This window comes from Anopheles merus, chromosome 3L (genome assembly GCF_017562075.2).
Source record: "Anopheles merus strain MAF chromosome 3L, AmerM5.1, whole genome shotgun sequence".
NCBI classification, from domain to species: domain Eukaryota; kingdom Metazoa; phylum Arthropoda; class Insecta; order Diptera; family Culicidae; genus Anopheles; species Anopheles merus.
Genome location: NC_054085.1, coordinates 24,933,353 through 24,945,510, shown reverse-complemented (window position 1 = coordinate 24,945,510; position 12,158 = coordinate 24,933,353). Strand labels below are relative to the sequence as shown.

At 41.6% G+C, this 12,158-nt stretch overlaps 1 protein-coding gene across 1 annotated transcript; it reads left to right on the top strand.

The window, feature by feature from the left end:
* Positions 1 to 8,667: 8,667 nt before the first annotated feature.
* Positions 8,668 to 10,884, top strand: LOC121598571 (cGMP-dependent protein kinase egl-4-like). The gene is given in 9 exon segments (XM_041925596.1): positions 8,668 to 8,777; positions 8,866 to 9,045; positions 9,131 to 9,379; positions 9,470 to 9,581; positions 9,660 to 9,793; positions 9,888 to 10,115; positions 10,212 to 10,230; positions 10,233 to 10,313; positions 10,316 to 10,884. Coding segments are annotated over 9 exon segments (1,287 nt in total). The 5' UTR covers positions 8,668 to 8,753; the 3' UTR covers positions 10,576 to 10,884.
* The last annotated feature ends 1,274 nt before the right edge of the window (positions 10,885 to 12,158 follow it).

Below are 12,158 nucleotides of genomic sequence, written 5' to 3'. Positions count from 1 at the left end.
CTTATAGGAAAATTATAAATCATCTCTATTTATCTAAATATCTCCTGTCAACAACCACCATATTGCCAGCAACCTCCGAAACGGCTGAATCATTTTCGATTAAAATTTGCACACACCTTGCGTAGGCATGCGAATAAATTTGCGGACTTTTCAGACAACATTTTAGGGCAACATTTTCGGATGTTTCACTAAACATAATTTAATATCAATTTTCTAACTCCTATAAAAAGAACAAGAAAACTGCTGTTGTTGTATACAGCACTTTGACACTCGGTGTAAGGCGCTTAGCGGTTTACACTCCACGATACGATACTTTGGGGATACGGGCACGAAAGAAATATCCGAAGTTACACAGAAAATAAAATATTTATTTAGTTATTAGGACATTATTAACTTTTCCGAGCCAGCAAGTAAACTATAAAAAGGTGACAGTTGTCCAAAAATATCACTTCCCGTGCGAAATCAACCCAAAAGTTTGTAAAGGCAGTAAATTCATTCGAAAAATATCCAACGAAATTAGTGATTTGTTGTTTTTCGTTAATTTTACTCTCGGATTTGACAGTAACGCCAATTTCATGTTTTGTGCTCTGAACGAACGATTTTATCCTTTTATCAAAAAAAAAATCAACCTTTTATTTAATAAAACTAGCGTGCATTAATATATAAAAGATAACTTCTTCTTTGTAAAGTATCGATCTATGTGATCATGATGGACTTCACATGCTTTTGAAATGTGTTAATTACCACGCAGGTTTACAATTACGATACGATTACCAGACATGTAATCTTTCCTTGCCAGGAGGGTCGATCCATGTGAGGCTTGAACTCACGACGAGCATTTTGTCGAGCGGTGTGAATTGCCAGCCGGGCCAAAAAAACCACTTTGAAGATAATTATGAATCGTTTTAGCTCGAAAAAATAATTTTGAAAACGTTAAGATGATAAATTCTACGAAACACCAGGCGCCTCCATCACGTTCATCAAACACCATGAGTCTCCATCAAGCGCTCGAGCTACCATTTTTTACACTATCTCAACCAAACAAATAGTTTTCACTTCAATCTTTATCGTACACCATGTTTCGTTCCACTCCAAATAGATTGCATCACATAATAATCTATTCAGGGCAGTCCGTTTACAATCACTCCCCGCCCGCACTTGATTTACTGATAAGTATTCTTCCTTCACACACCTCTAACCTGCATCGGCGAGCCACCCAGGCTCCCTCTTTGCTTTGATTTGCTGCTTCCCAATTTTCGCATCGTGCAATAGTTTTCCCGCCGTCCGGGGCTTTTTGCACTATAAATCATCGACCGCCATCGGCGTCGTATGCCGGCACGATCGTACAGGAACAGCACCGAGCAATAAATCAATCTTCGCTGCGCTTGCCGCTTACCCGCAGCCGGGAAGACCCAGTGCGCCACTGTTCTTGCGTCGTGCAGGTCAAGCAGCACACTGTGTGCGGTGCATTTTACTTTACCAAGCACCAGCACCACCCGTGTTGCTTTGCCGTGCAGCAGGGGGAAGAGAGAGAGGGGGGAGGAGGCGAAAAACAAAGTCAAGCAACGTGGAGACAGTCCTTCGCCCCGTCAGCCCGATAATGATATGGATAGTAAATTTACTTTTACACTATCCCGTGGCATCTCGGGCCCCGCAGACGGCCACCAGGCAGCGAGCGAGCCTAACCGACCAGAAAGCGAACCAGATTGAATCGTAACAGTAACAGGCACTGCTTTGTTTCGTAGCACGAGCTTGACGGATGGGGTGGGGGAATGGTTTCGAAGCGGGAAAGTTGTGCGGGAGCGGAAAATCTCAAGCATGTAACGAATGAGGTCATAAAAGAGCACTTGATTCCAGTATTACAACACTTTGTAGTTTGTTGCCCGCCCACTGCACACCGGCTACTGTTGCTCGTGCAATATCATGCTGCTGTGTGTGTCTGAAGTAACATTGTTATATGTTTTTTTTTTATTATGCTAGCCCAAGCAATGTCCCATGCAACGAGTCCTAGGCAAGCGAGGAATAAATCAATCCTAGGAAACGAAATGGTAAATTGAATTTTAATGAATTATTCAGCAGAACCTGCCATCGCTGTGTGTGGCAAAACGGCAATGGCAAATAGGTTACAAACTAAACATCATATTGCAAATGAAATGAAATGTTTGTAGTGTGCTTTTTTTTCATAAACTTTTCCCCGTATCGACAAGCTTCTCCGCCTTTCCGTCCATCTTGATGTGAGCGTCTATAAATAACTTGTTTGTCACTTGTGAGCTGGTGGAATTTTCCCACACCCAGCCGCAATCATTCTCATCTCATGCGTACGCACTAAGACAGCCATTATTTCCTACGCGCCTACACGCATTTCTGTACACCGTTCCACTGTAGCGAAGGTGAACTGCCTGCTTTTCTTTGACCACTTCTACCACGCTTGCAAGCGCCACGTGCCAACTGCTTCAGCAGCACGGAACAGCAAAACGAAAAAAAAGGCATGTTCCGATCTTCAAAACCTTTTTGCCACTCCTTACGGGGAAGGTAACCCCACTTTCTTCGTGACGGTGAGTGACGTTAAATAAGGGTAGAGCAGTCACTTGAAAGCCAATTCGGCTGCTCAAAATGATGCGTTTTGTTTTGCATTCACGCTGTATTTTTCCGCTTCCGTTTGTTCCTTTTGCTTTCTTCCCCTTCATGCTTACTCGTTGATAAGACGCTTAACAAAAAAAACGACCAAAAAAAGGGTAAACCCCTTCAGCGGTAAACAAAAGCGGCCGAAAGGTTCGCTTTGCTTCTAAGCAAGCTTTCTTCTACGGCAAGAAGTTTTATGGTCAGTCTTTTGGTCCGTTTTATGGCTTGCCTGCACTGCGGTAGGTGTGTGGTAACGTTCGTTTAAACGGAACGAAGAGGAAAAAAAGGTATGCAAAACAGGGAAGGAGTGTCTACGCAACACGTTCTGTCCTCTAATTTCATTCGACCGAAGCGGAATGTCAAAATCAAGATATATTATTTTGCCTGCTCTTTTCGTCTCCTGTTTGAGACAAGCGGCGCCTAAATGTATGCCTTCCTTTTGTAAACTAAACAACGACCAACAAACGACCCTGCGCTCGGTAACGAATGGGCTGGGCTGATGTTTGGAAAGGATTACACGTTGCCATTGAAATTCACAAGGGATGGAAATGAAGAAGAAGAAAGGCAGTTGACCTGCGAAAATGAAAACGGAAATGACAACTGTCTCAATTGCTCCGAAACCCGCCTAAACCCGAACCCGAAACCGTCGTCACTTTGATGGCTTATTAATGAAGCAGCCATCGCAGGCCATCTTGGCTATCCTGGGGCCCAAAGGGGCCCCAAAGCTGTAACGGGTTTTTGGTAACGAGAAAATAAAATGCCCCATGCCCCACGGTAATGCAGAAATATTGCGAAAAAAAAAAACGATTCCGATTGTCGGTCTCCCGAGTTTATTTGCATCTGACAGATGGTTGTGATAGATAATGCTGTGTACCATCCCAACTGATCCCAAATGGATGGGATTTATATTTCCCCATTTTCCTCATCCCACCTCACCACCACCCAAATCGATCCTAATCATGTCTCGTAAAACAATACACCCGTGGGGCCTCCCTCTACCGCCCGTTGCTGGTGTGGGGGGCTGTACCGCACATTTTATTCTCACTTTCGGGTGGGGCCCATGGGGGCATCGAAATCACACTTCAATTAGTGTTTATTACACCCTCATAAAGCATCCGTCGTCGATCGGCAAGGAAAGGGGAAAGGCCGGACACAGTGCGAGCTTTATTGCGGCGCGGGTCGAACACTTATTGAGTTGCATCGTAAAGCCGGTAGAGCCCATCGAACGCTGGCCGGTCGTTTTTCCGGGGTTGCTACCACCGACAATGAACTTCCAATTTTAATGGGCAGCTTATGGGTAGGGATTTTATCCCTTTTTTTTTTGTTTCGTGGCTCTAATCGTTTTGTGAATCGCTACACGAACGTAATGAGCTTCCGGGTAAACAAGGTGATTTGTAATTTTTCATGCAGATTGCAGGGCTTTTATTAGCCGGCTGGGTAGTGTGCGATAAATTATTTAATTGCTTCCCAGATTTATTAGACAATTGGTGATTTCTGGGAGGAAGGTGGAAAGTTTGACAGAAAGATTCAGCTAAAGTGCTTCCGATTTAATAGATGGTTGGTATTTGGTCCTGCCTGATAGTTCACAGTGTTCGAAGTGGATGAAATAGCGAGATGATGAACATAAAACGTTTATGGTTCAGTTAAATGCAGAGCATCGTCAAATTCCAATGAATGTTACAGAACAAGACGAGTAATTAGGCCAATCAGCTAATTGATGCATCAATTTATATAGCCAACTTTTATATCTATCTGAATGATTGTTACTAGAGCAGTAACGCCTAAAGTTATACTTGTGTTGAAGGATTTTCCGAATAAATTATTAGAAAATTTTGCTCATTATTATTGCTGCTACGTATGTAGCAATCGGTTGATTGGGTCGCAAACGGTAAAAATAATTTAATCTTTAAAGATAAAAAAAGTAATAAAAATTTTATGAACTGTCGATTTATTCGAGCAGTTTTAAAATAATTAATGTTTTTCAGCCGATAAGCTATTTGTAACTTGATCCTATTTGCCCCTTAAGTGATCGTTTCTGAACTTAGTTCTAATTGGCCCTTATTTTGCGAAATGTAGCTGTGGCAAAAACTAATAGGATTGCATTTTTCTGTATGTAATGTTGCGAAACCTGTTGAGTTATTTAAGTATTTGATCTAGCAGTTATGACAGTTCAATGTTTACAAATAATACGGTGTCCGTCTAGAACGCATGTGGTCGATACCGTACCAACAATTATTTTTACACGTTTTTTACACGTTTATTGAAGTCGTTTACTTTGGGCTATGAAAATGTAATGCACCATCTCCCTCAAATGTACTTTACAATCTAAATTGCACTCTCCCCTGTGTCAACTCGTTACTAAGGGGAAATTTTGCCTGTTTTTCATTAATTTTAATTAAAAAATGCTTTTTAAATGCGTTTTCAATTATTTTTTCCGTTTCATTTTTTCAAATTAGATTTTGATCTAACTGGCCACCTTGATTAATTTAATTTGTTCATTATTTTGTATTGTTTAAAACGTTTTTATTTATTAACTTCTTTATATATTATTATAGACTGTATCTTTGGCACATAAAACTAAAACAACTAAACCTACACAGTTTGACAGGTACTTAGATTAATTTTACTTATGATTATTTTTTTAAATAAACTCTAACGTTGACTTCTTACAAAGCAGTTGATAACCCATGTAATGTTAAAATGATTCAGAAGCCTTGTTTTTATCGATAATAAATTAAGCTTAACACAAAAAATGCTTTAAAAACATATTCATGGTCGCTTTACAAACTCGGCACACAATAATAGCATCACAATGGAAGATTTTAATTGTGTTGCGATTGTGTAATGCTGCTTTTATCTCTTTTATCTCTGCTTTACACATCCTCGTGTGCGATGCTTATGGTCAATAATTGCTAATAAGCAATTTCAAAATCAATGCGCACTTACACATTTGATCGTTAGTACCTTTTGTTCCACTTGTAATGAACTGACATACATACATACATACACACACACAAGGTTGCACGGAAATAGTGCATAATTAATCAGCAAATCGCAATCATAGTAATCGAAGTAATTAATTTCATTCCGTCAAATCGAACCGAGGACACAACGCGCCACGTATTCCCCATTGATTGCAGATTAGAGTGGCATCAGTCGTTTGTGGAAATTATTATAAATCACTAGCTGAAATTCAACTTTTCCAACGTGCGTTGTGTAATCGTACGTACGTTCATTTTCATCCTATTGGTTTGGGGCACTGTTGTGCAATTGTGTAGTACACAGTACACAAAGGAACGCATTACAACAAAGTTATCCCTAGCTTGTAGTGCCAGTTTTTGCACACTATTGAGCCGTCGTAATTAAATGAAAATAAAAATACCTTCCAGTTACATATCGCCCAGTTACCCAGCCCTGTTCCATAGATGATGCACCCAATTGCATACACTACAAGCGCAGGCAACCAAAAGGCGAATTTCATTCGTTAGGGAAATTCAATTAAGATCACATGTCACTTTCCTAAACTAACTTCCCTGTACGTGCAGCCTCGGCGTCTTCTACGTATGTATGTGTGTGTGTGTGTGCACTTGAGCGAACAAACGTAGGCGTGTGCTCTACTAGTTGCTTGGGCGAACGGCGAATGTATGCAAAACGACGGACGGAGTTTTGCTGGCTGATGTTTGATTCAGTGCAAACTGTCACGGAATGGAGACGACCTGGTAACAAGCAAAGTCACTGCCTGCTTCGTGCAAGCAAAGCTCACTGCAAGAACTTGCTTCAGCCGAACCCATGCTAGCAGACGCACACCGGAAGAAAAAGACATAACACGTTTTATCTGCGATTTTGACAAATATTTACAAATGCTGCTATATCATCGTCACATTCTTTTCCACGCGCGAGCTTTGCACACACATCTCGCTGGGCTCTTTGTTAGATTGGGGAAGTTTCTTGCAATCGTCTTGTGTGTTTTTTTTTTGTTTCGTTCGTTCTTCCTGAACGAAAATGGTATGCAGTGGAGATCCTCCGACCAAGCCACCGCCCACTGTCGGTGACTCTTGTGCTAGCGCACTCGCTTTGATATTTTACACACAGCGCCCAAGCAATGGAAACGACTCAAAGAAAGCTGAGCAAATATGAATGTGTGCATGTGTGTGTGTGTGTGTGTGTGTGTGTGTGCGGTTGTGTGTGTGCACGTGGGACACAAGTACGCCCCCCGGTCGACAAATGTATCATATTTCGTTTTTGGAGCAGGAAATTTGCAAACGAGCAGGCTGCCAAGTGGTACTCAGTTCTTGGAACAGCATTCTAAATGTAAATTTAATAAGCCTCATCGTTTCGGGTGCTCACAATACTTTGTTGAAATTTATTAAAAGTTTAAAAAGAAAAAAATATCAAGTTCAGTAAAACAAGAAGAATATTTTGGTTTAATCGAAAGGAATGAAATTTTAAATAAACAAATATCAAATATAAAATAAATCTGATAAATTCCATGAGCGAAATTTGAATTAAATTTACGTACAGGGTCTCACTAAATAGGCGATACACTCAACTCGTAGCGTGAATATCGATAATATTGCAATTATAGTTGTTTCTCAATAATTAGCAGTTTTTCTAGTTGGTATGTTTTTTATTTCAACGTCAAACTGTTGACTTTATTCACAGCTCACAGCTCTTTTACAAGCTTGCGTTTGTATGAAAAACCACTTTTTGATAATTTCACAAAAATATTATTATTCATATTATAATATTATGATACAATGATAACACAATGATTTCCCGAGGACGATAAGGAATTAAATCGTGTTTTTATTTCTATGGAAAGATGTGTCTGGTTAAAAGCTCAAGTACAGTATAGCTGGCATGCAATCGAAGCTCAATCATCAAGCTCCAACTGTATTTGCAGACTGTTATATCTTAGCCAGTCCCAAAGCTTAACTTAAACGTATTAATGCCATTTTACACATACATTTTCAGAGTACGGATAAACCATTTCAGAAGTAACAATTGCAAACCATTGACACCAACGATTAAGTTATCATAATTCATAATTCAATTTTCATTAGCAACGGAGGCTTACGTTTAAAAAAACATTTAAAAAAATGAAAAATTTGTTTTGGTTTATGAAAATTGCGTTATATTTGTAAGAATAATAATAAAATGAAATTAAAGGAAAATTGTCAAAAATTGTACCTAGTTGCCGTATATTTGCAGACAAGGTATGGAAAACATATCTATTATTTTCCTTTTCAAAGCTTGCAATTTAAACATTTTGCTGTTCTTCGTCTTAAATTTCTGTCTTTCTCTGTCTGTCTGTTATATTTTTTTTTCTTTCAAATTGCCAAATTTGTATTCCAACACTTGCGCATGTGAAATAAGCTTAGCTTTGGGTCCTAAACCAATGTCTTTGAAACAGGACAGGTAATTTGAACAGGTCGATGCGTTTAGGGTAAATTGACAGAAAGATATGGGAAAAATTTGACAGTTAAATTGAACATTGCCTATGTTTAGCGATTTTGCATTTATTTCCATTTAGATTATTAAAAGAATTAGAATCCAATTAGAATATTACATAGCTGATACAATCCAAGGTTATAAGCAAAGGACGGTGTGCATATTGTCACAGTGTGTTCCGATTAGATGTTTCAATTTACTCTCAGTGTTTAATTTAAAGTAAATAGGACTTCTTTTACCCAGTTAGAACATGTACGGTCCTTTTTTTGCCTGTTAAACTGTTTGTTCTTCCCGCAGGACCGTTGCAAACGGTATTGATTCGTTTTCACGGAATGGCAAACAATGAAAAAGGTTATCAACGTTTCTGAATACAAAGCACACTGCAATTGACCGCAAGAAATTAAACCAATATAATCTTCCTAACAGTAAATTCGTCCACTTTTTCGCGTAAACTGTTAGCCGTTTGTTTGTTAACACTTTTTCATGAAACTGTCAAAAGCGAGCGAGCGAGATCTTGTACTAAACCATAGATGCAGTGGGCTACTTCTGGTGGCATGTACTTCTCTCACCAAAATGCAAAACACTCAACCATTTAGCCTACTACGGGGTTGCTCAGTCGGGTACTCTTAATTCCAACGTAGTAGGCATCTGCACTGAAGCTTCATCCCCTGTGATCGACAATGGCATCAAGAAAGAAGGCAGATGTAAGTTTAAACAAAAACACACGATATCCCTCTATTTTTTCCTAATAATCTAACATTTACACCCTTGTACAATGGATAAAATCAACAGGAAGAGAAGCTAAAAAAGCGCCGGCTGGCCCGGTTTCGCTTCAAGCGCTTGGTGCACGTGGTCATATGCAACCGCTACTGGATCACCGAAATCGAGGACCGTGAAATCGGCAACAACGTGACCCGCAATGTCGCCGTCATTGACCGTCGCCTAACGCACAAAGGAACGCTTACGATAATCGTACGAACACAGGGTGGAGGAGCATGTTGCTTGGAAATAAAATAACCTACCACTGTGCTGTTGGATTTTGTTTTTTTCCTATTAGGAAAAGAAAATCCTCAACAGTCCACCGGCCGAGCGAACCCGAGAGCAGCGGCGTGTGCTGCGGACCGTGCTGCGCAAGATAGACTGTCTCCAGGAGCTGACGGTGGACCAGCTGAACGATCTGGCCGGCTGTGCCACGTTCGAGTACTTCGAGCCGGGTCGGGTCGTCTTGCGCGAGGGCCACCATCCGAATGGCGTGTACTTTCTTGCCAATGGTGAAATTACCGTCAGCCGGCTACGCTGGGACAGTGTGGGTATAAGATGCGTAATCAATCATGTACACCCTTGCAGGTACGGCTCATTTTACTCGCTTTTGGCTCTGTTCCCATTCCGTCACCAGATCTACCTCCGACACAACGACACACCGTGCGGTACGAGGACGCGGGGACAAATGTTTGGCGAAATTGCACTCCTGCACGATTGCCCGCGCACGGCAACCTGCACCACAGCAAGTAGGTGCAACCCGTTTTCGGGCACCCTGGTTCATAGATATTTGCGTAATTGTGACGCTATTTGCCCGCTATTTGCAGCCGACTGTGAATTACTGTGCCTTTCGCGGGCCGATTTCGATCGCATCCTCAAGCGCACGCTGCTCGACCGCTGGCGCCAACTGCAGCTTGCGCTGGAGCGGTTTGATTACTTCAAATATTGGACCAACGATCAGGTGCGAATGCTGAGCGACACTGCGCCCTGCCCGCAAACGCAATCTCATATTCCACGCTGCCTTCTCGCCTGGTTTTGTATTCTCTTCCCCATAGGTGCGGGAATGCTGTCTGCTGAGCCGAATCGTTGCCTTCGACACGCAGCAGAAGCTTCCGGTCGATGGTGACGCACGGCACACGTACTTCGTGCTGAGCGGCCAGTGCATGATATTGCAGTGCCTGACGGTGGCGAAGGTGCACGGCACGTACCGGCTCGTACCGATTGCGACTAACGAATCGGCCGCCGCTAAGCAAACGTCACGCGATGCCAGCGCAGCACCGATGGTAAAGTGTCTTTTGACGCGTTTTTCGATAACATTTCGGAACCCCCTTCCCGCTGGTTTTACGACAGATATGCCACTCCCCCCTCTCTCTTTGCAGCAGCCAGCGATCGAGCATCGGTCATTGACGTGGGCACATTTTCCTGCGGCTCGGTGTTTGGGCTCGGCGAACCAATGCCGCACCGGATGGTGGTCGCCCGGAACGGGTGCAGTGTTTGGTGATACCGCGCGGCTGGCTGTTCGAGAAGCAGCAGAACGTGGGCAACACCTGGCAGCGCATTCGCATGAAGCTGGAGATGACCATCCAGCGGGACCGGCTGTTCGAGCAGTTTGTGCGGGATCAGCGCTGGCAGCGCTACCGGAAGGCGCTGGTGCGCGAGTACGTTCGGCTGCGTCCGCGACAGAACGCCACGCAGCTAGCGGACGTACCGATCATGTGCCGGGTGGAGCAGGGCGAGATTTAGCGTGCCTTTTAGTCGGGGGAGGAAGGAGGAGGTGGAAGAATTCCGGTCTTTAAGATAATCGGTTTGCTGACGGGGCTGGGAAAAGGCGAAATTAGCTCGTGCTGTGCGACAATTCGATGCTTCTTGCTGGATTAGATATCAATAGGGAAACGCGTCGTTTGGAAGATAAAATTTTATATCCGCACCTTTATGCGCACTATGGCACGGTGTATCGAAGGAAGTGGGACAGGTGTTAATTAAATTTTAAATTTTCACACATTTATTGAACAATAGATTTTACAGTGAAGCTTTTGCTTCCTTTGTCATTAATTTGCTTTCGTTTGCGGGATATAGTGATCATTATAAAGGCTGGGCTACATTGATCGTACTCCACAGCGTAATTTCGATTTTCACTAGCGCATCTGGCGGCGGCTGACTCAAGCATTTTGCCAAACAAATTGTAGCCGCTTCAGAAAATATGTTATCTTTCCATGTTTTTCACTTAAACTGGTCTGGAAAAGCTATGCAATTGATAGATAAATATGTTGTGCAAGTATTTCAGCCATTTTCGCATCAAAAAAACGATGATAAAACAACTTAAATTTGAGATCCGCCATGACCATTCCCTCGACGACCAAAAAAAGCTTCCACCAGCTTCCGCCAAATGCGCTAGTGAAAATCAAAATTACTCTACGGAGTACGGTCAATGTAGCCCAGCCTTAATGATAATAAAGTCTCCAAGGCATCAGCTGTTCTCGATCAATTCTAGATTGATTCTCAACCAGACCGTTCCCCCATAGCAACAGCGAAATTACTATCCAGCTACACAGTAATGATGAATATCAGAAGTTTTTTGTATTTTGTTTTGTCTTTTATTTTCTTTTTGAAATCATTTTCAACTGTAATTCAATTTTTTCATTATAAACTGATATTGTTTACTGAATTTCACAATTAATTCACGATAATGTGTTATTTTATTCAAGCCACATCAGTCGTGAATTATTGTTAAATATATTACAATTGAGATAAAGATTTTGGAACGTTCACAGATTGTCATGAATATTCATAACTTTAATTCAAGTTTTTCTCAAGGTATGGATGGATTAATTTTTTTTAAAGCATAAACATTGTTAAGGCCGGGGGACATTGCCCATACTCGCTAGAGTGATTTTGATTGACACTAGTACATCTGGCGGTGGCTGACCGAAGCTTCTTTTGGGCATCGAGGGAATGGTCGTGACGGATTTCAAATTAAGTAGTGTTTTCATCGTTTTTTTGTTACGAAAATAGCTGAAATATTTACACAACACATGTCTCTATTACAAAGCTTTTCCAGTCCGGTTTAAGTAAAAACATGGAAAAATTATATATTTTCTGAAGAAGCTCAAAATTGTTTGGCAAAATGCTTCGGTAAGCCGCCGCCAGATGCGCTAGTGAAAATCGAAATTACACTTGCGAGTATGGACATTGTCCGCCGGGCTTTATAAAAACGATTCAAAACATTAAATAAATTTTTAAGGACTTCTATTACAGACATTTTTTTTTTATGCAAAGAAAAAAACAACAGCATATAATTCAGGCATAAATTCAGACAAGAACTGGTA